This window comes from Arachis duranensis, chromosome 3, assembly GCF_000817695.3.
Source record: "Arachis duranensis cultivar V14167 chromosome 3, aradu.V14167.gnm2.J7QH, whole genome shotgun sequence".
Classification (NCBI taxonomy): Eukaryota; Viridiplantae; Streptophyta; class Magnoliopsida; order Fabales; family Fabaceae; genus Arachis; species Arachis duranensis.
This window is the reverse complement of record NC_029774.3, coordinates 64373360-64396236: the sequence shown is the minus strand read 5'-3', so window position 1 is coordinate 64396236 and position 22877 is coordinate 64373360. Positions and strand designations below refer to the sequence as shown.

General features: G+C 35.3%; 1 protein-coding gene across 1 annotated transcript; it reads right to left on the bottom strand.

Moving 5' to 3' along the window:
- Positions 1–15240: 15240 nt before the first annotated feature.
- LOC107479390 (uncharacterized) lies at positions 15241–17117 on the bottom strand. Its single transcript, XM_016099530.1, has 2 exons — positions 16640–17117; positions 15241–16550 (listed from the first exon to the last, which is right to left on the bottom strand). The coding sequence occupies exons 1-2, from the start codon at positions 17115–17117 to the stop codon at positions 15241–15243; spliced, it is 1788 nt and encodes a 595-aa protein (XP_015955016.1).
- Between the last annotated feature and the right edge of the window lie 5760 nt (positions 17118–22877).

The window sequence follows — 22877 nt, the reverse complement described above, 5'->3', positions numbered from 1 at the left end:
AAAATTTATGTTTATAATTTATGATTTATTAGAGTCTAAAAATTAAGAATAAAATAATTTTAAAAAATTAACTGTATTTGCTGAAAAAAATTAGTTATCTAATATTACTCAATATAATATATCGTATAACTTAGTATAAACTAAAAGAAAAAATATAAAGAACCAATTTTATTTAATAAATACTAAGATTTATAATTTATAATTTAAAGTATAGGATTGAGAATTTATAATTTTAAAATTTAAAATTTAAAATGAATAAAATAATTTTTAAAAATTGATTAATATTAACTGAGAAAAACTAATTATTTAGCATTATTCAAACTCAAATTAAGTGTAGGTAATTAAATATTTTTGTTGCTCATCGATCAAATGGTAGTACAACGCATATATTACAAAGCTTGAGGAGGGTATTAAGATTTTAAAAGGTATTGGTAAGGAGTTGAAGACTTTAGCATAAGGGCATAAATAGAGATGGGGATATGGCAGAATGACTATAAGTACAAGCTAATATTTTTTTATTTTTTTTATGTTATTTTTTTTTTTGAAAAAATTCATCAAAAATTAAATTTTAAATTTTTAAATATAAAATTTTAATATTATATCATAAAATTATTTATTCTAAAAATTTAAACAATCAAAAAAAGATATCATTAATAGTTATATTTATCATATCTCTAACATTGAGTGTGAATAAGGTTTGTGGTGGGTGTTGCGATTTATAGAAGGAAGTGAATTCTCTTCTCCCTCCCTATGGAGCGTATGCATAAATTTGGTGGGTGCCGACCAAGTTTGGACTCGGAAACCTGTTGTTTCCTATTTATTTTACCTGTTTCCCGCCTTTTTAATGGGATTTGGACGGTAGCTGAGAAACTCCTTTTTTTTTATTTTATTAATAATTTGTTTTAATATCTCTCAGAATTAATTTGCTATAAAATTCTATTTAAAAATATATTATTAATTATCTATAATAATATATAATGCTAATACATGAGTTTGGTGTCTAATTTTCTATTTTCTATTTTAATCCTATTAACATCATTCAAAAATATTTTACAGATACTTATTTCACTAACATATTTCACTAGAGTTACAAAAATTTACGAATAACTTATATTCAATTTTTTATTCCAACAATCTCTTTTTTTTATTGTTTTCTGATTCTCGTTTGTCTTATGAACTCTTCTCTATACGAAACAATTATTTAAATAAGTTTTTGTGACATCTTAAATTAGGTAGAGACAATGTCAAAAAGTTTATTTTCTGGCTATATATGAAATGAGAAAAAGAATAATTAGAAGCCAACAAGTATTTAATTAGTGGTGATAAATAGTTTTTTCTGTAGATCTTATTATATTCTGAGGTATTGATTTAAATTATATTTTATTTAATTTTATGTTAATCTTTGTTTGTATAGTATTTTTTTTACTTTTGAGTATGTTTGTGAGTACGGTACTCTGATGATCTGTCTAGCAGTTTAGTCTCATTCTAATTATTCTATTAGAATTTTTTTAAAATCATAAAAAAATATTTTTTTATTTTATTCTTTATAATTTCATCCATTCTACTACTTTTTTTGACCTCTTAATACATTTTGTTATATTTCTCTTGCTACCATTATTTTTTTACCTTCAACATCATCGATTTCATCACATCTATGGTTACAAATTTCATTTTTACTGTAGTTACTACATTCACATATAACTTTCACCTATATTTTTTCTCTTTAATTTACTTATCCAATTAATATTTTTATCATTTTTTTACCTTTTTAATTTGTCCCCAATATTTCACGTATAAAGATAGTGTTTTATCTTTTTCTCTTACCAAGGAAGAACTAATTTTTTTTCATCTTATATGTATTCTTTATTTTTTTAAATATATCTCTACCTATCAAATGACAAATTAGAAAAAATCTAATATTTTTTTAAATTCATTTTTTTTTAAATTACTTCATATGGGATAATATTATTTTTTTTAATTTTTAAATTATTAATTATACAGAGTATTATATTTAAAATTTAAGTACATGAATATTTATTTTTAAATTAAACTAAAGTAAATGAATTATATTACAAAAATATCATTTATTTTGACTTCTATAATATCATTTGTTTGGTATATGGCACTGCTTATTTGATTAACATATAAAAAATGTAATATATAAATACTTGCTGATAATTAATTACGATGGGTGAAGAGAAAATGGAAGGAGAAGAAAAAAAACGAAAAAGAATAAATTAATATAATAATGGCGATTAGACAATAATTGGTATGTGTATAGAGAATAATAACAAGAGAAAGAATAGTGTTTGATATAATAAGGAAATATAATAAAAATTATAAATTAATAATTTTAAAAAATAATGAAATTAAAGATAATTTAAAAAATTAAATATAAAATTAAAAAAATTTATCAATTAGAATTATACATAAAGATAAAAAGTCCTTTGAATATAAATTTTTATCTTGACTTCAAATTAAATACTATTAAAAATAAATAATTAAACTTAATAACATTTATAAATAGTTAATTTATAAATAATGTTTCTAAATTTTTATTTTGATTTTGTTATGCATAATAACAACCTAATAACTTTATTTAATATCTTATTTAATTTAAATTTATAAATTTTATACATTCTAAAAGTTAATTTGATAATTTGGATAAAAATTTTAAATGTTTTATGTCTTACATTTTTTTAGCGAAACTTCAACAACTCATAAAAGTTAACAAAATAGATGGTTATAAATCAAAGTCATAGACAAGATTAAAAGCTGCGATAATAATACTTGGTGATAATTAATTACGGACGGTCGGATGAAGAGAAGGTGGAAGGAGAAAGAAAAAACGAGGAGAACAAGGTAATATAATAATAATAATAATGGCCATGAGACAATGACAGGTATATGTATAGAGAATAATAGAAAGATAAAGAATAGTGTTTGATATAGAAAAGGATATAATAAAAATATAAATTAATAATTTTGAAAAAATAATAAAATTAAATATAAAATTAAAAAATAAAATATATTTTAACAATTGAAATTATGCATGAAGATAGAGAGTGTTTTGAATAAATTTTTATCTCGACTTCAAATTAAATACTAATTAAAAATAAATAATTAGACTTAATAACGTTTATAAATAGTTAATTGTAAATAATATTTTTAAATTTTTATTTTGATTTTGTTACACATCATTTTTAATTGAATAATCTTGAAGGATTTATATATTTATTTTTATGGTCAAGACTAAAGAAGTTATTAATAAGATGATGTATAATGAATTACGAAGGATTTTTTTTGGATACACAATTTTACTCTCCTATTTTGTTTATTAATTATTCTTATATTTTAATATTTAAAAACGAAAAAAATAAGCATTCTCATTTATTCTATTTTTTCACTATTTATAAAAAAATGAAGACCTCTTCGTATTTAGATTCATATTTTGGCCTACCACTTAAAAAAGATGAAAGACAAATACGAATATCCATCACATTTAAGTAAAAATTATCTTTTGTAAATAATTAATATTTATTTTGGTTTATTTATAGTCTTTTTGAATCGGAATAATGTTATTATCATTATTTTTTGAATTATATTTTGATTTATAGTAATTTTAATTTTAATAAAATATGATATAAATAAAATCATATCAATATTAAAATAAAAAAATATTTATCTAATAAATTTAAAAAATGTATGATATATTAATAAAAAAATAAAATTAATTTCTTAAAAACAATAAAAAATCGATTGTAGTACCTGTTGACCTGCTAATTAAATTAACTATATAAGTTGGTTAAGAAAGTATTGCTATATTGTACGTAGTAAAGATTTGCAACCAAAAATAAAAACTTATGTGAAAAATTTTGACATCGTCGAAATGATATAAGGCTGATAAGTTGTATTATTTGTACATTCAACAATTGTCAGTCTATTATGATGAAATATATTAATGCTTGATTTTTTGTATATATAAAGACACATAAGATGATTGTTTAGTGTTTTTTAATGTTTATAAAATAGCTTTGTTTAAAGATAAAAACAAGAATTATAATTTCTCAAGAATTATAAAATAGCTTTGTATAGAAAGCGAATAAAGATTAAGGGTGACCTATCCTCTCTAAAGTAACATGTAAGTTACTCTCTCTCATGTGTCACGGTTCAGGATTTGGTGGTCCCAAAACGTTTGGACCATTAAATGGTCTCATAACAAAACATGTTTTTTAAATTTTTTTAATAACTGCTAAATAGTCCGTTTTAAAATTTAATTACAAATTAATCCCATATATTTTATTTAATTATAAAAATAATTTTTTATTTTATAAATAATTATTTTATCATAAATCTATCATGTTTATTAACAATCAAGAACAAAAACAATAACGATCTAATTTTTTTGGCTATTCCAATCGATTAAAAAATTAAATTTGATCCATCACGTTCGTGAGGAATCATAAAATCGTGTTTCCTTGAAAACTAATCGATTGAGCTATCAAACCAATCGATTGAATTATAACTCAATCGATTGGATTACAGTTTACCACTAAACAATCGATTGAAAATTGTTGGGCAGCGTGTTTTTCACAAAAATTAATTGATTGGTCATATTACCCAATCGATTGAACGATGACTAATAATGTGTGTTTCTTACAATTCAATCGATTGTTTAGAATTTCCTTCAAAACAACCTAAGGTCTCACAATTTAATCGATTGCTTTTGTTACTCAATCGATTGAATTCACCAAAACAATATGAATTTGACTAATTCAATCGATTGAAGTGTGCTACCTAATCGATTGAAATATGTACTACGCCTATTTCAATCTTGTTGTCGTTTTTAGAAATTATCTTGTTATTCATCTACCTTATCTTTAAAATTCTATCTTCAATTTTTGCGGTTTTATTTTGATTTAGATACTCTAATCTTATCTTTTTCTTAATATTAACATCATAAATTGGTGAATAATCCATCACCAATTATTCAATATCACCATTGAAATTGTGTATCATTTTCTTTGATTATTAAAAATTTCATTGTTTTTCTTTAGAACATCCATCTACTCAATATTCATTTTTTTTTAATTTTTACCCCTCTCTTTATAATCTAAAACTACATACTCAATTACGTACTCACGTTCTGTAAATTTTGCATTAACCCATGACAGAATGATGTAACTGCTTCACTTAAAAAAATTGCTCACTCTCAATCGTAAGATTATAAAAATGGCTCCACTTACACTATAGTTTAAACAAGGTAATTTTTTTTAATTAAATGTACAAAGAATAATTTTTTTCTTTAAATTATTATCTTACTATTTTAATAATATACTCTTGATGCTTACATGCAATATATCTATAACAATATATAATGGGAATACAAGGGGTTTGGTGTCCAATTTTTTTCCTATTTTACTCCTATCTTTATAATCTAAAACTAAATACTCAATCATGTACTCACGTTCTGCAAATTTTGCATTAACCCATGACAGAATGATGTAACTGCTTCACTTAAAAAAATTGCTCATTCTCAATCGTAAGATTATAAAAATGGCTCCACTTACACTATAATTTAAACAAGGTAATTTTTTTTTAATTAAATGTACAAAGAATAATTTTTCTCTTTAAATTATTATCATACTATTTTAATAATATACTCTTGATGCTTACATGCAATATATCTATAACAATATATAATCGAAATAAAAAGGGTTTGGTGTCCAATTTTTTTCCTATTTTACCTCTATCTTTATAATCTAAAACTACATACTCAATCACATACTCACGTTCTGCAAATTTTACATTAACCCATGACAGAATGATGTAATTACGTCACTTAAAAAAATTGCTCACTCTCAATCGTAAGATTATAAAAATGGCTCCACTTACACTATAATTTAAACAAGATAATTTTTTTTTAATTAAATGTACAAAAAATAATTTTTCTCTTTAAATTATTATCATACTATTTTAATAATATACTCTTGATGCTTATATGCAATATATAATGATAATTAGTGTCTAAATTTAAATTTCAATATTACTCTTAAAAAGAGGTTTATTATTAAAAAAATTATTTTATCAATTTGGTTAAATAAAAAAATTTCTACCTTTTTTTATAGTAACCTCGTTAAGATATTTTTATTGGATGTAAATTATTGTTACAAATATTTTTACTAAGATATATTTTGAAGGAATAAAAGTAAAATAGTTCAATAAGGATATTTTTTAAAAAAAATAAATTTACACTAATAACTTTTCTCTTCAAATTATTAACGATTGAATTTGGTATATCCATATTGTTTTTATTGTTTTTATGAATTTAATCGATTGGGTATCACAACCAATCGATTGAAGAGTGAGACCTCAGGTTGTTTTGAAACATTCAATCGATTGGAAATTCTAAACAATCGATTGAATTATAAAAAATACACATTTAATTCATTGTTCAATCGATTGGTTCATATGACCAATCGATTGATTTATGCGAAAATCATTATTTTGTGATAACAAGTTGTAGTCCAATCGATTGGGTTATGGAAAGTTATAATTCAATCGATTGGTTTAATAGTCAAATCGATTGGTTTTCAAGGAAACATGATTTTATGATTCCTCACGAACGTGACAGATCAAATTTAATCTTTTAATCGATTGGAATAGCAAAAATATTTATTAGGATCAATGGAAGATTTAAGTCGTTATTGTTTTTTTCTTGATTGTTAATAAATATGATAGATTTATGATAAAATAATTATTTATAAAATAAAAAATTATTTTTATAATTAAATAAAAAATATGGGATTAATTTGTAATTAAATTTAAAAAATGACTATTTAACAGTTATTAAAAATACTTAAAAAACATGTTTTATTATGGAATTATTTAATAGTCCAAACGTTCTGGAACCACCGAATCCTGAGCCATGTGTCACATTTTAATTGGATGTTTATTTTAATTTGAGTTACCTTCTTCACTCTTTCGTCGCCGTTGCGCCTCCCAAACATCACCGTCTCATTGGTGTTTTATTTTCTCTTCCCAAATTATTCTTCTAGAAAAGGTACTCCAACTCTCTCTAATTGTGTTTAGTCCTCCCCATTGTACTCCTTCATCGTCGTCGTTACGCGGACGGAGCTTGAAACAAAATTTTGGGAGGCCAAATAGAAAATAATTGTCAAGATACTTTTGATATGGATCTCATTTAAGATAAACTCGTCTAACCTCATCTCTCTGATTTGGGTGATATTGCCAAATTTAAAGCCGTTTTCCAGGGTCTCGTTCTAAAAAATTAAGGTCAAACTCATCAGATGCAACTCTTTGAACTTTTGGAGGTTGTATCTCACTTTTTTCATGATTCATTAAAGTAAAAGAATTATCTACAGATGTTGATATTGTAAAAGTTATATATTCTCCTTCTTGAATATTAGCTTTCATCTTAAAAAATGCATCAATTCTTTGATTTTTCATGATTATTTTATATAAAAATTTGAATATATATCCTCTAAAATATGTAAAAAAGAAGTTAGAATGACAAATATTAAAATTTATAATATTTATTGAATTTTTTTATCAATCTAGAGAGAGTGTTGCTTATTGAATAGAGAGTTGCGAAATGCGAATACATTCACTTCAGTTCAAATCCAACATGTGCAATAAAAGTAAGAGATGAAGATTGAACTTTGGTATTTTAAGTCATAGCAAAGTATTTGAACCAATTGAAGTAATTTTTTATTTTTTGAAGAAGTATTACTAATTTTTTTATCAAAAGTCCGGGGCATGGCCCCCTTGTCTTAACTAAGCTCCGCCCTTACGCCTCTCATTAGGTGTCTTGTTTTCTCTTTCCAAATCATTCTTCCAGAAAAGTATTCCAATTCTCTCTAGTTGCTTTTACTCCTCCCCACTCCTTTGTCGTCGTCGCTGTGTCTCTTAAGTATCACCATCTTATTGGGTGTTCCATTTTCTTCTTCTGTCAGGCCGTCACTGTCTTCCAAGATATTATTAACTCTCATGAGATTAAAGTAAGTCAGGTTAAAATAAACATCCAATTAAAATATGACATATCAGAGAGGGTAGGATAGCATTCACCAAAATTAAGTGATCGGTTAAAAACAGTTTATTTATAATATAATTTGACTTTTCCCAAGAAAGAGGTTCCTCTACTAGATTGAAATGGTCATATTATGTATTGTGAGTGAAACAAATTAAAATGGAGCCAGTCACCAATAAAATAAAATAAAACGAAATGAAGCAAACATGAAAAGAAACGCTCGGCCGTGTTTATGGTGGTTAACCGCTTAGAGGTGCCCAGGGCTCAAGAAAAAGGAAGCTGTTAAAAGCAAATAATCAATTTGGTCATGACCTGTTAATTCTCTCAATTTGTTTAAGTAATATATCCTAAAGTGTAATTTTTCATTATATATTTTTTAAGTAGAACATGTGAGAAAAAAAAAATTGTGTGATAAAATATTATATTTAATATTACTTTCATAGATTGCTTAATGCCTATAAATAATCCCAATGACTTTGAATGTTGAATCCCTACTTACCTGCCGCACATTAAAACAATGCATATAATAACAAAACAAACAACTGGGAAAGCAAGGCCACGTGAATGTGAAATAAGTTGCCATAACTCAAACAAATTGTTTAGTCAGTAACAGGGCTGCCATTGATGAGGCTGTCAAATAAAATTTGGAGGCGCCCTCGCTGATGTTTCATAATTTTTAATAGAGGGTCAGTCTTGATTAATGGTGCCAAACTGCCAATTGAACAATGTAATTAGCCATACAAAACAGATCAGAGGAAGTAGTGTGTATTTCCCTGTCTATGTTTGTTTCCGTCTCATCGAAGAAAAATAAAAACAAAGACCATAATAATTGATTCGTCCGAACACTGGGTAGGCCGAGTTTAAACGCTTCCGAGTAAGTCGTCAACTGAGAGGAAGAGCTTTACGTCGGCTAAGATCAAACACCGCGGCGGGAATACCTGCAAAAGATACTCCGACGCTCAAGTTAGTAATAATCTCAGAAGAGAGAGAGAGAGAGAGAGAGAGTAATTAAGTGAGAGTGAATGAGTGAAAATGAAAACTGGAAGTGGAACCTGATTTTAGCCGAGACTATTGGTCCGGCTTTATAGGGATTGTTTTACCGTTTTCATGTGGATAAGTCCTAGTTTGTAGGTTGGTTATGATATTCTGTTTAGGTGTTATAAACCAGCTGAGCACATTTCTTATTTTCAATTGGGTGATGCTGCTTCGGTCCTGCTCACGTGCCGAGCTTTTCGGACGGCTGATACGGGACCGAGCTTTATGATGTACGTGCCGAGATTATTGCGCAACCGAGGATAAGGGTGACGTATCATAGCCCCCAAACTTGCCTTGGTATGGACAGGGCTAAGGCGAGCTTTTGGACCAAGAGTGCTGAATCCTCGGTTGCTGACTTTGTCTCGTATATGGTCCTCGTAGCCCCCAAGCTCGTCTTAGGGGTTTGTTGGTTTTGAAACGTTTTTTGTAGCATTAAATGCTTACTTTGTTTTTTCGCGCCCTCATGAATTATTGATTTGATTGTGCTGCGCGTTCCAAGGAACCCCTGACCGTCTGATTTGCATAGTGCTGATCGTGGGTTTTTGTATGGTTTTGGTTAAAGGGTAACGCTTCATATCTAACTGCTTTTTGTTCTGTAATTAGCAAGGCTTTTTCTCTTAGTTTTTTGTGTTGGAAACTTCTGCATTTTGGAGAATAATGAGCCAAAAAGGTGAGTGTTGATTTCGAGTCTTTATTCTTTTCCTCCTGTCTTATTTTCAGTTTTCTCTGCCTTGTTCTATGGAAGAGGGAGATTCTGGTGTGGGTAAGGATGATGTGTATGGTTGGGTTGATTCAAGGGTTAAGGAATATGTGTCTCAATTTAGTGATAAGGAATCAGTTGACATATTAGGCTCTAATGTCTGGGTTAGGAGCGGTAGTGGGATAAAGATAGAAATACTTCCCTGTGATGCTAATGACCGGGTTTTCCATCGTCGCGATGATTGGGCTTATTTCTATATGTACAGTTGTCTGTTTACTGAGTTGGGGGTTAGGGTTCCATTCACTAATTTTGAGTGCAGCGTCCTTTACTGGTTAAACTGTGCTCCTAGTCAACTTCACCCGAATTCTTGGGGGTTCATGAGAGCTTTTGAAGTGTTGATGGATTTCCTTGAGCAGCCGCCCTCTCTTCGGTTGTTCTTTTCCTTATTTCAGGCAAAAGGGGTTGATCAGGGTGTCTGGGTTAACCTAAGTAGTTATCCACGTCGTGCGAGTTTTGGCCTTTACAAGTCCTCCTTTAAAGACTTTAAGACTATGTATGTTAAAGTGAGAAGTGTGCCCGAAGAGTTCCCCTTCTACTTGAATGAATACCTTGTTGAGAGATTCCCTTTATTTTGGTGTTCTGAACCTATGCAAGCTTTAGATGCGGATGATAGGTCGGTTGACGATCAGCTTATTATGGAATTTTTGTTTGAAAATTTGGTTCCCAAGGGATTGTTATCCGTGTCCGAGTTGTTGAAATGGGATACAGATAGGGTGGCTGTTCTGAAATATCTAGGTAAATTGATCATTTTTGATTCACTGTTTGTTTCCTTCTTGCTTGTTCTTACTTTTTTGTTTTCTTGCATAGGTGATAAGGCGCCTACGATCACTACTGCTGGCTTGAAGTTATTCTTTAGTCAGGGAAAAAAGGCTAAAAAGGAGGGATCGACGACCAATGCTGAGAAGGACTTTGCTATTTGCCCTGATCCTGCTCTTAAGGCTAAACGAAAGAGAGGCCATGTGAGGGAGAAGGTTGCTGAGACTTTGTTGGAGAAGGGGGAGTCTTCCATGGAGCTCCGAAAGGTGGAGTCGGCCTATGAGTCTCAGAAGAAACTACATGGCTATTCGGAGGATGTACATAGTCGGTCTTTATGGGGTAAGTTATATCCTTTTTCTGTTATGGCGGATGAACTTTGCTGCTTTCCGGATGATATGAAGATGATTGAGGACATCGGGCACGTAGGAGTCAGCCACTTTCTACAAGTGAGTGTTGTGACTTCTATTTTTGTATGTTAATGTTGTGATGTTTTTATAATGTTGTGACTTCTATGTGCGTTGATGCTGTCTCAGGTAATCGGTGCGCACATCGTGGCTGTTGGTCGTGCTGAAGAGCTTGCTTTTGAGAAGGAGAATAAGTCTGCTTTAGATGTCGCTAAGCTCTCCATGTTTTTGGAAGAGAAGGAGAAGACCATCACAGAGCTTTCTTCTGATCTGGCTGAGGAGAAATGCCTTCGGCTTTCATCTGCGGAGGAGGCGAAGACTACTAAGGCCGAAAATGTATCCTTGGGGTCAAGGGTTAAGGAGTTGCAGAATGAAGTATATGAGGCTTTTGCACAAGGATTTGATCGTGCCGTCTCCCAAGTGCGGGTTCTGTTTCCTGATGCCGACGTGGAGAAGCTTGATGCGACCAAGGTGGTTGTGGGTGGACAGCTTGTGGAGGATGAGGCTGTCGCTGCTGATGAAAGCGAAGGATCCAGTATTGGTGACAAAATCGAGTAGGCTTCGTGTGTAGTGTTGTGGCTCTTTAGAGCTTTCTTGTTTTGTTTTTTGAATGATTCCGAGTATTGTAATCGGTCGTGGTACTTTGGTTTCCGAGCAAATAGCTCGGCTTGACTATGACTTACTTTATAAAAGCTAATATTTTGGATAAATTTATGATTATGTGTTGGAAGCAATCGTATATATGTATTGAAGATGGCCAAAGCCATTCTCTGTTTTAAATGAATTTGAGAGTAGATGTTCTAACGCAGTACTTGTGCTTTTGAATGAAAGTGCATTGAGATATGTTTGAGTAACTTGATGATAGTGTTTGTTTGTGTTTCTCCGAGCAGTGTGCTCGTCATATGCATGTTGACTTCCGAGTATGAAGCTCGGTTTAACTTTGAATGTGTACTGTGATAACTGTTTAGATAAAAATTGTTTTGGTTTATAAGGTATATTGGTGAATTGTCAATAAGTAGAGCTGAGGCTCTAGTGTATGGCTTGTGTTTGAATGAGCTTTTAAGATTTCACTAGAATAACTTGGTGATTGCCCGTGTTTGTTTGTATTTGTCCGAGTATTATGCTCGGAATGCATTTGTCGGTTTCCGAGTATGAAGCTCGGATTAGTTTTGAATTTTTATGTATGGTAACGGCCAATGTAAAAAATGTCTTGATACAAGGTACATCGGTGTGATGGTTTGTGGCGTCCGGCCTCGTTAAAACCCTTCTCCGAGTAAAATCCATGTATTTTGGGAGAAAACCTTCGGAAAGGAAAAAGAGTACCATCATTCGCAACTTACAGACTACATCAGGACTGATATTTCCTTAGGGAGGAGATGTTCCATGTTCTTGGAAGTTGATCTCCTTGAAGGGTTTCGAGCTTGTAAGCCCCCTTTCCGAGATTTTGGAGAACACGGAAAGGCCCTTCCCAGTTTGTTGCCAATTTGCCATGTGCCGGGGGTTTCCGAGCTTCTTCTGTGCGTCTGAGTATGAGGTCCCCATTGTTGAAAGACCTGTGAACTACTTTTCTGTTGTGTCTTTGCTCTAGATATTGTTTTCTGGCTCGTTGCTTTATGGCGGAAATGTCTCTTTCTTCTTCTACAAGGTCCAACTCGGCTGTCCGAGCTTGTAGGTTATTTGATTGATCATAGAGCTCGGTCCTTAATGTTGGGACGCTGACCTCTACTGGGATAAGTGCTTCTGCGCCATATACCAGTTTGAAAGGAGTCTCTCCTGTGGCAGATTGAATGTTGGTATTGTAACTCCATAGAATTTCTGGAATGAGGTCGGCCCATTCTCCCTTAGCGTCACCGAGCTTTTTCTTTAATCCCTGCAAGATAATTCTGTTAGCTGATTCAACTTGTCCGTTAGTTTGCGGGTGCTCTACTGAGCTGAAATGATATTTGATGTTAAAGTTTGTTAGAAAGGAAGCGAGCTTATGATCTGTAAATTGTCTCCCGTTATCCGAGATTATCTCTCTTGGGATATCGTATCTGCATATGATATTTTTCCATAAAAAAGATCGCACTTTTTCTGCCGTTATGTATGCTAGTGGCTGTGCCTCTATCCATTTAGAGAAATAATCTATTGAAACAAAAAAAAACTTTACCTGGCCTGGCGCTTTCGGGAAAGGTCCGAGGATATCTAATCCCCACCTATCGAAAGGCCAGCTTGCCTCTATGGTATGGAGTTCTTCGGCCGGGGTCTCCGAGAGGGTGGCGTGCTTTTGACAATTATCACATGACTTGACCTTGGAGATGCAGTCTCGTTTTATCATCGGCCAATAATATCCTGTTCGCAGGATCTTTGCTGCTAAAGCTCGGCCGCCGATATGGTTGCCGCAGACTCCTTCATGTGTTTCGGCCATGACCNAGCAGCAAGTTCGGCTCGTCATTTGGCATAGTGCCTGTGTTGATGTAGTCGAGAAAAGGTGTTCGCCAGTCTGGGACCTGTGTAATACTCAGGATTGTATCCTGCTCAAAACTTGGTTTGTCAAGTGTTAGCTGGGACAGTGCCAATGTGTTTTCGGCTTGCTGAGTTGTGGCTAATTTAGATAACACATCGGCACTGGTGTTTTGTTCTCGGTTTACATGAATAATATCAAATTCTTTAAATTTTGAAATTAGATCCTTTGTTATGAGCCAATATTTCTCTAACAAAGGATCTTTTACCTGGAATTCGCCTTTTACTTGATGTACCACTAATAAAGAGTCGCAATAGGCTGTTATTCGAGGTATTTGCAGTTGTAGCGCGAGCTTTAGTCCAGCGAGTAGGGCCTCATATTCTGCCTGATTGTTGCTTGCGTTAAAGCGGAACTGTAGTGACTGCTCGGCCACCACTTTGTCTCCTTCCTTTAGTAGAATTCCTGCTCCACTGCCTTCTTTGTTTGACGCTCCATCCACATGCATGCTCTAGCTGACCTCTGTATATTATGTATCATTAGTCATTTCCGATATAAAGTCGGCTAGCACCTGTGACTTCAGTGTCTTCCTTGGTTCATATTGAATATCGAATTCAGAGAGCTCGATCGCCCATTTTATTAGTCGGCCGGCGAGCTCAGGTCTGGTTAGTATCTGCCTTAGCGGTTGGTCTGTTCGTACTATGATTGTGTGGCTCTGGAAGTAGTGTCGTAGTCTTCTTGCCGTAATGACTAGTGCCAGTGCCAATTGTTCTATCTTCGGGTACCTTGTTTCTGTTGGTTGTATCACCCTACTGATGAAGTATACTGGGTTTTTCTTTCTCCCTGCTTCTGTTACTAGAACCGAGCTTATAGCATGGTTAGATATTGATAGATATAAATACAGTGGTTTACCTGTCTCTGGCTTTTGGAGGATTGGTGGTGATGTGAGGTGTTGTTTAAGTTTGGTGAAAGCGTTCTCACATTCGTCTGTCCAGCTGAACCTCTTGCCTTTAGAGAATGTCTGGAAAAAGTGGTAAGATCGGTTTGCCACTACCGGTAGAAAACGTGATAGGGCGGCTAGTCGTCCTGCAAGTTGCTGGACTTCCTTTACCGTTTTGGGGCTTGTCATGTTCAGTACGGCCTTGCATTTTTCTGGGTTGGCCTCGATGCCTCGAGATGTTAACATGAATCCAAGGAACTTCCCTCCTTGCACTCCGAACGCACACTTGTCTGGGTTGAGTCTCATGTTATATGCTCGGAGCTGTTTGAAGATTTCTACTAAGTCGTCACAGTGTGACCCCTGCGTAGGTGTTTTTGCTACCATATCATCTACGTAGACCTCCATATTGCGGCCTATTTGGTGCTGGAAGACTTTGTCCATTAGCCTTTGATATGTCGCACCTGCGTTCTTTAGGCCAAAGGGCATTACCTTGTAACAAAAGTTCCCATGTTCTGTTATAAAAGCTGTTTTGCTTTGGTCTTCTGGGTGCATTAGAATCTGGTTATAGCCAGAGTATGCATCCATAAAACTCAAGGCTTTGAAACTAGAGGCGTTATCAACTAATTTATCAATGCGAGGTAATGGATATGCATCTTTAGGACAAGCTTTATTTAAGTTTGTGAAGTCGACGCACATGCGCCATTTACCTGAGCTCTTCCTTACCATTACTACGTTGGACAACCATGTGGTGAAACGAATTTCTCGGATGAAACCTGCGTTAAGGAGCTTTTTGGTTTCTTCTAGTGCTGCTTGTTTTTTCTCCTCTCCGAGGTTCCTTTTCTTCTGTGCTACTGGTCAGACTGTTCTGTCAATTGCCAGCTTGTGGCAGATGACTTCTGGGCTTATTCCGGGCATATCATCTGGTGTCCACGCAAAGAGATCGGCGTTCTTGCGCAGTATCTGTATGAGTTTTGCTTGGTCTTCCCCTTCTAATGCTTTTCCGATGTATGTGCATTGATTGTCATCTGCCGTTAGTGTTATTCGTTGGAGGTTGTCCATTGGGCGAGGTCTTTCGCCGAGGTCTTCTCTTGGGTCGAGATCGGCTAGCACGGTGGTGTCAGCCGAGCTATGTATGGATTGGACCTGGGGCCGAGTTATCTCTCTCGCCTGGTCTTGCTTTAGACAAGCATTGTAGCACTGCCGAGCTTTCTGATGGTCGGCGTGAACTGTAGCTATCTTGTTTTCCTGCACTGGAAACTTAACACACAGATGTAATGTGGACACCACCTCTTTGAATATATTCAAGGCGGGTCTCCCGAGTATAATATTATAAGGGCTATAACAATCTACTATTAGGTATTGAATATCGATGGACTTCGACATAGGGATTTCTCCCATTGTGGTCTTCAGCCATATATGTCCCATGATGGAAACTCTCTCTCCGGAGAACCCAATTATCTCTCCCGAGGAGGGTTGTATTAGTTTTTCTGATAATTTCATTTTTGTAAATGTAGAATAAAATAAAACGTCAGCACTACTACCTGGATCCAGCAATATTTTTCTTACCAACAGTTCTCCGACCTGGATGGAAATCACCACGGGGTCGTCGAGGTTAGGGCTTGCCGATTTGAAGTCTGCTTGGTTGAAGGATATTGTGACGTCTGGTTCTTTGTCCTTCCTTGGTTGTATGGTTCCTTCGATTGCTAGCATCGCTCTGTAGCTTCGCTTTCTGGCCGAGCTTGTTTCTCCTCCGCCTGCGAATCCCTCCGATATGTGGTTAATGACTCCTCTTGGTGGATCAGGAGTTGTCCGTTCTTTTTTGTTGTTGTCCGCCGTTGCCTGTTTGTTCTCTTCCCTATCCGAGTTTCCTCCTTTGCCTCTTCGGTTCTCGATATATTTGTCCAAGAGCCCTTGGCGTGCCAGCCTTTCCAGGAGGTCCTTCGCGACTATGCAGTCGTCCGTGGTGTGACCGAACTTCCGATGGAAAGCACAATGCTTTGTCCTATCTGCAAACCTTTGATCCTGGTAATTTCCTGCTCGAATTGGTGGCTTTATGATTTTGGCGTTGAGAATTTCTCTGATGATGTTTTCTCTTCTGGTATTGAATCTGGTGTACGTATTGTATTTTGATGCGAGCTTGGAAGTCTTCTTAATGTCTCTGCTACCTGGGATCTGAAAGTTATTTCTTCATCTCTCCGATGAGGTTATTTGTCCGATTTCTGGGCTTCTCGGAGTTCTTCGATCTCCATTTGACCTGCCGCCCTTTCTCGGAATTCCTCTAGCATCTTTGGCTTTGTTATGGCAATGGTCTCCCGGAATTTGCCGGGCCTGTGGCCGGCTTTGAGGGCGTGCAGGTGAACAGCCGGGTCTAAATCCTGGATCTCCATAGTTGTGTCAGCGAATCTGGTCATGTAGTCCTTCAGGCTCTCGTGCTGACCTTGCTTAATGGTGCTGAGGTAGTCCAATCCATGTACGTAGATTCTTGATGCAGCAAAGTAATCAATGAATGACCTGGCAAGATCTTCGAAGGAGGAAATTGAACCTTCAGGAAGTTTAGAGAACCAGAGTAATGCAGCACCGTCGAGGTAGGTAGGGAATGCTCGGCAGAGAACGGGCTCATTCTTAGGGCCGTTGAAAAACATCATTGACTGGAACTTCTTTACGTGGGCTCGGGGGTCGCTGAATCCCTTGTACGGCTCCAGTGCGGTGGGCAGAGTAAAGTTTTTTGGCATCTGGTAATTTGTGATCTCTTCAGAGAAGGGGTTGTCGATGGTGAGCTTCTCCTTTGGCGGGACAATGTTTAAAGGGTCTGCCGCACCTTGGGTCAAGCTTTTGGAGCTTTCTCCATTGTTCTGTGTAGACAGCTCAGCTATTCTTCGTACTTCCACCTGAAGCTCGGCGATTCGAGCCAGGAGGTCATCCTGTGAGAGTTGTGCGTCCCCACGGTGGGCGCCAAGTGATTCGTCCGAACATTGGGTAGGCCGAGTTTAAGCGCTTCCGAGTAAGTCGTCAACTGAGAGGAAGAGCTTTACGTCGGCCAAGATCAAACACCGCGGCAGGAATACCTGCAAAAGATACTCCGACGCTCAAGTTAGTAATAATCTCAGAAGAGAGAGAGAGAGAGAGTAATTAAGTGAGAGTGAATGAGTGAAAATGAAAACTGGAAGTGGAACCTGATTTTAGCCGAGACTATTGGTCCGGCTTTATAGGGATTGTTTTACCGTTTTCATGTGGATAAGTCCTAGTTTATAGGTTGGTTATGATATTCTGTTTAGGTGCTATAAACCAGCTGAGCACGTTTCTTATTTTCAATTGGGTGATGCTGCTTCGGTCCTGCTCACGTGCCGAGCTTTTCGGACGGCTGATATGGGACCGAGCTTTATGATGTACGTGCCGAGATTATTGCGCAACCGAGGATAAGGGTGACGTATCAATAATAATGAAAAGTTTTACAGCTTATGCAAATAATCACTGGTGTTTTTGGATTTTGTCTTGCTTGCAAGCGTGAATATACCTGTAGAAATTGGTGTTCTTTGTTACTAAAAAGAACAAACCAGAATCGACAGAAGAATTGACAGAAGAAGAAGAATATGAGGAGCACAGGAGCTGAGCAAGGCTCTCCTTTTGTTATTATAAAATGATGACTACTTTTTCACTAACTAATTTCACTAATAATGTTCTAATAGTAGCTGCTACATGATGCGTCTGCATCTTTAATAGTTTTTCTTGCATTATTTTTTGTTTTCTTAGGTTTAATCATAGTTTTTTCTTTTAATCTTAATCCGTCACCTTATAACTCGGTTTTTATTGTGCATTATGAGTTATAACTCGGCGTTAACTATTATTCATTCTTTGTTTGTAACCGACACATTCATTACTGACTTAATGACCATCATTTCCATCTTAATGACCAAACAGTCATAACATGAATACCATTCATCAAATTTATGCCTATAAAGGACACTGATTTCTATATCTCAACAGACAATGCATAATAAGTTATATTTCTTGTCTTACATTCTATATTCATAGATTTATTATAAACAAAACACATGATAAATTCTATTTCATGTCTTACATTTTATATTCATAGAATTATTATAAGGACATACACGTGATAAGTTCTATTTAACGTTTAACATTCTATATTCATAGAATTATTATATGCCTCTTAAAGACTTAGTGACTTGAGCGTCGGAGTGTCTTTTCCAGGTACCTACCCCCTTGTTCTCTTATTGCCAACGTATACTCATCTTGATGGAGAGCTTACAAGTATTCACCGGCGGACGAGTTATACACCGACCAATCTCAACAAGAACAATTGGCACCGTCTGTGGGGATGAGTAAAATAAATGCCATAGTATTACCATTAGATACATAAATGGCACAGACACTTTAACTAGGTGAACCCTTTTGGATTGTGATTCAGCTTTACTAGAATCCCTAGATAGAGGTGTCCAGAGTTCTTAAGCACACTTTTTTTGCTTTGAACCACGACTTTAACCGCTCAGTCTCAAGTTTTTCACTTGACACCTTCACGCCACAAGCACATGGTTAGGGACAACTTGGTTGAGCCGCTTGGGCCAGGACTGTATTCTTTTAGGCCCTTCTAACCACTGATGCTCAAAGTCTTGGATCCTTTTACCATTGCCTTTTGTTTTAAAGGGTTACTGGCTTTTTGCTCTTGCCTTTTGGTTTAAAGAGCTATTGGCTTTTTCTGCTTATTTATTTTTTTCTTTTTTTTCTTTTTTCGCCATTTTTTTCCGCATGCATTATTATTATTTTTTCTTTTGCAACATGCTTTTTCTTTTTCCTTTTGCTACTTTTTCTTACTTCAAGAATCAATTTTTTTTCAGATTACCAATAATACTTTTCTTTTTTCATCATTCTTTCAAGAGCCAACATTCTAAAATTCTAAGTTCAAATATGCACTGTTTATTCATACATTCAGAAAACAAAAGCAATGCCACCACATCAAAATAATTAAACTATTCTTATTTTAAACTTGAAATTCATGTATCTCTCAATTCTTTTCAAATAAAATTTTTCTTTTAAGTAAGGTGAGAGATATATGAAATATTTTACAACTTTAAGGCATAAATGCAAATGATCATGCAACAAGAACAAGAGAACAAACAATACAACATAACAAAAAACAGAAAAAAATAACAGGAAAGGGAGATAAAGAGAATGAATCCACCTTTAATGGTGGCGGCTAGTGCTCCTCCTTGAGGATCCAATGTGATGCTTGATCTCCTCAATGTCACTCCTTTGACTTTGTTGTTCTTCTCTCATAGCCCTTTAGGAGGGGTAGAAGTAAAAAAGTAAAGCTTTTTGCAACACCAAACTTAAGAGTTTTGCTCGTCCTCGAATAAATATGAACAGTGGTGTAGGTGGGAGTTCTGTGGGACCTACTGGTCCTGAGAGACTAGGGCAATTGAATTTCCTGCCCTCCATATGGGAGTTGAACGCCCAGCTGCTATACCATGGCTGGCGTTAACGCCAGCTTGTTGCACCCCAGAGGGAGTTGAACGCCCACTCTGACTCCTTGCTGGCGTGAATTTCTGCTCCAGGGTGATCTGTTTCCAGCTTTGACTGTTTCTGTTTTGTCTGCTGCACATGATCATGAACTAAAAAAATAACAAAAATAAAAATAACTAATTAAAGTTGGGTTGCCTCCAAATAAGTGCTTCTTTAATGTCATTAGTTTGACGGACAACCCCTTTCAAGGAGGAAGATAGTCATAGAGGAATAAATCCTTACTCCTTATTGGGAGCTTCCTTCCTGTGCTCTCATGGATTAGCGTAAGACGCTCAAGAAACATGATCTTGTTCACTACTTGAGGCAAGGTTGGGCTTTCAGCAATATGCTGGTGTCCCTTTTTGCCGCTTCCCTCTTTCATGGTGAATACTATGATGAGATAAGTGAACATTACTATTTTCCATGGTGAAAAGCCTTCAGTAGGGATATTTTTGTTTTTCTAGCCCCTAAGTATCTTCCTTTTGGGGCCTTCCTCCTTTGTGGATAGTGTACATCCAACACCAAACTTACGTTTGGTCTTAGGAGGGATTGAATTCGTTTTATACAAGGGAGGAGGCTTGGATGTTGAATCCTTTATGCAAGTGCCTCCCTTGTCAGGGGGTAATGGAGGGTCAAGAACCTTGAACACCATCCAGTCCTTATGCAAGGTAATCCTTATTTCTTGTGCCTCTTGGATTCTCAGCTTCTCCATTACAGAGAGTGGCACAAGGTTTATACTTGACCCTAGGTCACACAGAGCCTTCTCAAAGGTCATGGTGCCTATGGTGTAAGGAATCAGGAAGCGTTCAAGATCTGGAAGCTTCTGAGGTAGCTTTTGCTGAGCCAAAGCATTGAGTTTTTTGGAAAGCAATGGAGGTTCTTCCTCCAAAGGATTTGTACTAAATAGCTTGGTATTTAGCTTCATGAGAGCCCATAGGTACTGAGCCACTTGCTCTTCCCTAGTGGCTTCATCCTCATCAGATGATGAGTGTTCATCAGAACTCATGCAATGCAGAAGTTCATGCAAAGGAACCTCTATGGTCTCTATATGAGCCTTAGCTTCCTTTAGTTCTTGGATAGGGATTTCTTGAGTAGGTATTGAGCACTCAAGGGGTGTGTCTTTACTGGCGTTCAATGCCAACTCTGATAGCTCTTTGGGTGTTGATCGCCCATGTTGTGCACCCTTATTGGCGTTAAATGCCAGTTCCTCTATCCTTTTGGGCGTTGAACGCCCAGCAGGGGTATCCTGGCTGGTGTTCAACGCTAGCTTCTCTGTCTAGTTAGGCATTGAATGTAACACCCTACCATACTGAGCTTTATGCTTAAGCTGTAAAACAAAGGTGGTATGGTATTATGGCCTCTACAATATAAAGTATACATATAATAGCAGAAAGATTATAATATACTAGGAGCCTTGAAGAATGGATGAAATAAAAATCGCGAAATAAGAGCACAACGCTCAAGAAACAAGTTAACTTACGTGCTAAGAAAACTATAACTATCAAACATAAGATAATAAAAGTAGGAATAGAGCGCTAAAGATACAAAATAACAAGCTCTTAACTCAGCTCGCGAAGTCAAGGCTGGCCGGAGAATATTTACACATTTATATATACATATCCAAAACCCAAATGTACACAAGCAAAAATATATATATATATATATCACTATACAACAAAATAACCCGATAACCACTTCGCTTTAGAAGTCCAGACGCCTAACAAGATGCCTCTCGACCTACATCTGAAAAATAACAACATAGTATTGGGTGAGAACCAGAGGTTCTCAGTATGGTAAATGTGCCACACACATAAGATATAAGGTCCTGGGAATGCCAGAGGCAATCCTAGAATGCCAACACTCAGATTATAGAGCTTAAAGTATTAAACAGAAGCCATAAAAGGTGATTTTCTAAGAGTATCTAAGCCTAACTTAACTTAATCTTAAATCTAAGTTCGATACTGCCATTCTTCCATACCTCCATCTCCGTCAGTATTTCACAGACAAATAAACAGATAAAGGCAAGCACAAGAAGGTTCAAATACTGCAGGTAACAAATATACATTTAACATGGCAAGTACACTTAGGCACACCCAGTTAATGCACAAACAAGTAATTAAAGTAGTATGCATATGATGCATGCCAGTCCTATGGCTGATAAGGCTCATCTGTCGATTATCCAGCCAACCCGAGAAGTCTGAAAACCTTAGACTGTCCATCGACGTGCATCCCCAAGAGTCTATGCGTATATTTTTCTCAAATAATCAATATTGCTCAATGGGGGTTAATATTCTCGGTAATTATTAAGTGCCCTGTCACCCTTACGTAGTAGTGTCAATAGAGTATCGAGTTTTCAACCTAGTACACATGGTGGCAAGCCACGGTATGTTATCCAGGGAATCTCGTATCTCAGATCATTTAATCATTCAATCCAAATATCATACATGATCATTCATTTAATTATCAAGCCAAGTATCATACATGATCATCCGTAACATTTCATAGTTAATTCATCACTTTTCAGCTTTGCTTCATCCCCAAGTTATCCCCATTTCCTAACTTCATCTGATTATAAGGTTTAATTCTATTATTTATGAATAAAGGAATAAAAATGGAGGTTTGGAAGTTTGAAATATAGTTTAAAATGCTAAAAACCATGTTTGCTGAAATAGGGGCCACGTGTGCGCGTGCCTCACGCGTACGCGTGGGAATGTAAAAATGCAGCTCACGCCCACGTCTCTTTGTCACGTGTATGCATAAGTGGGTACCTCATGTCACGCGTACGCGTGGGTCACGCGTACGCGTTGACATGCTTGCTAGCTCCTTAAGCGTACGCATGGGACCAGTTGCGTATACGTGACCAAAAACCCATGCCACGCGTACGCGTGGGCATACGTTCTTCAAAAAAGTATCAACCAGAAAGTTGCACAATTAGAAAAATGAAACTTGCATCATTACATATTCCACACCGA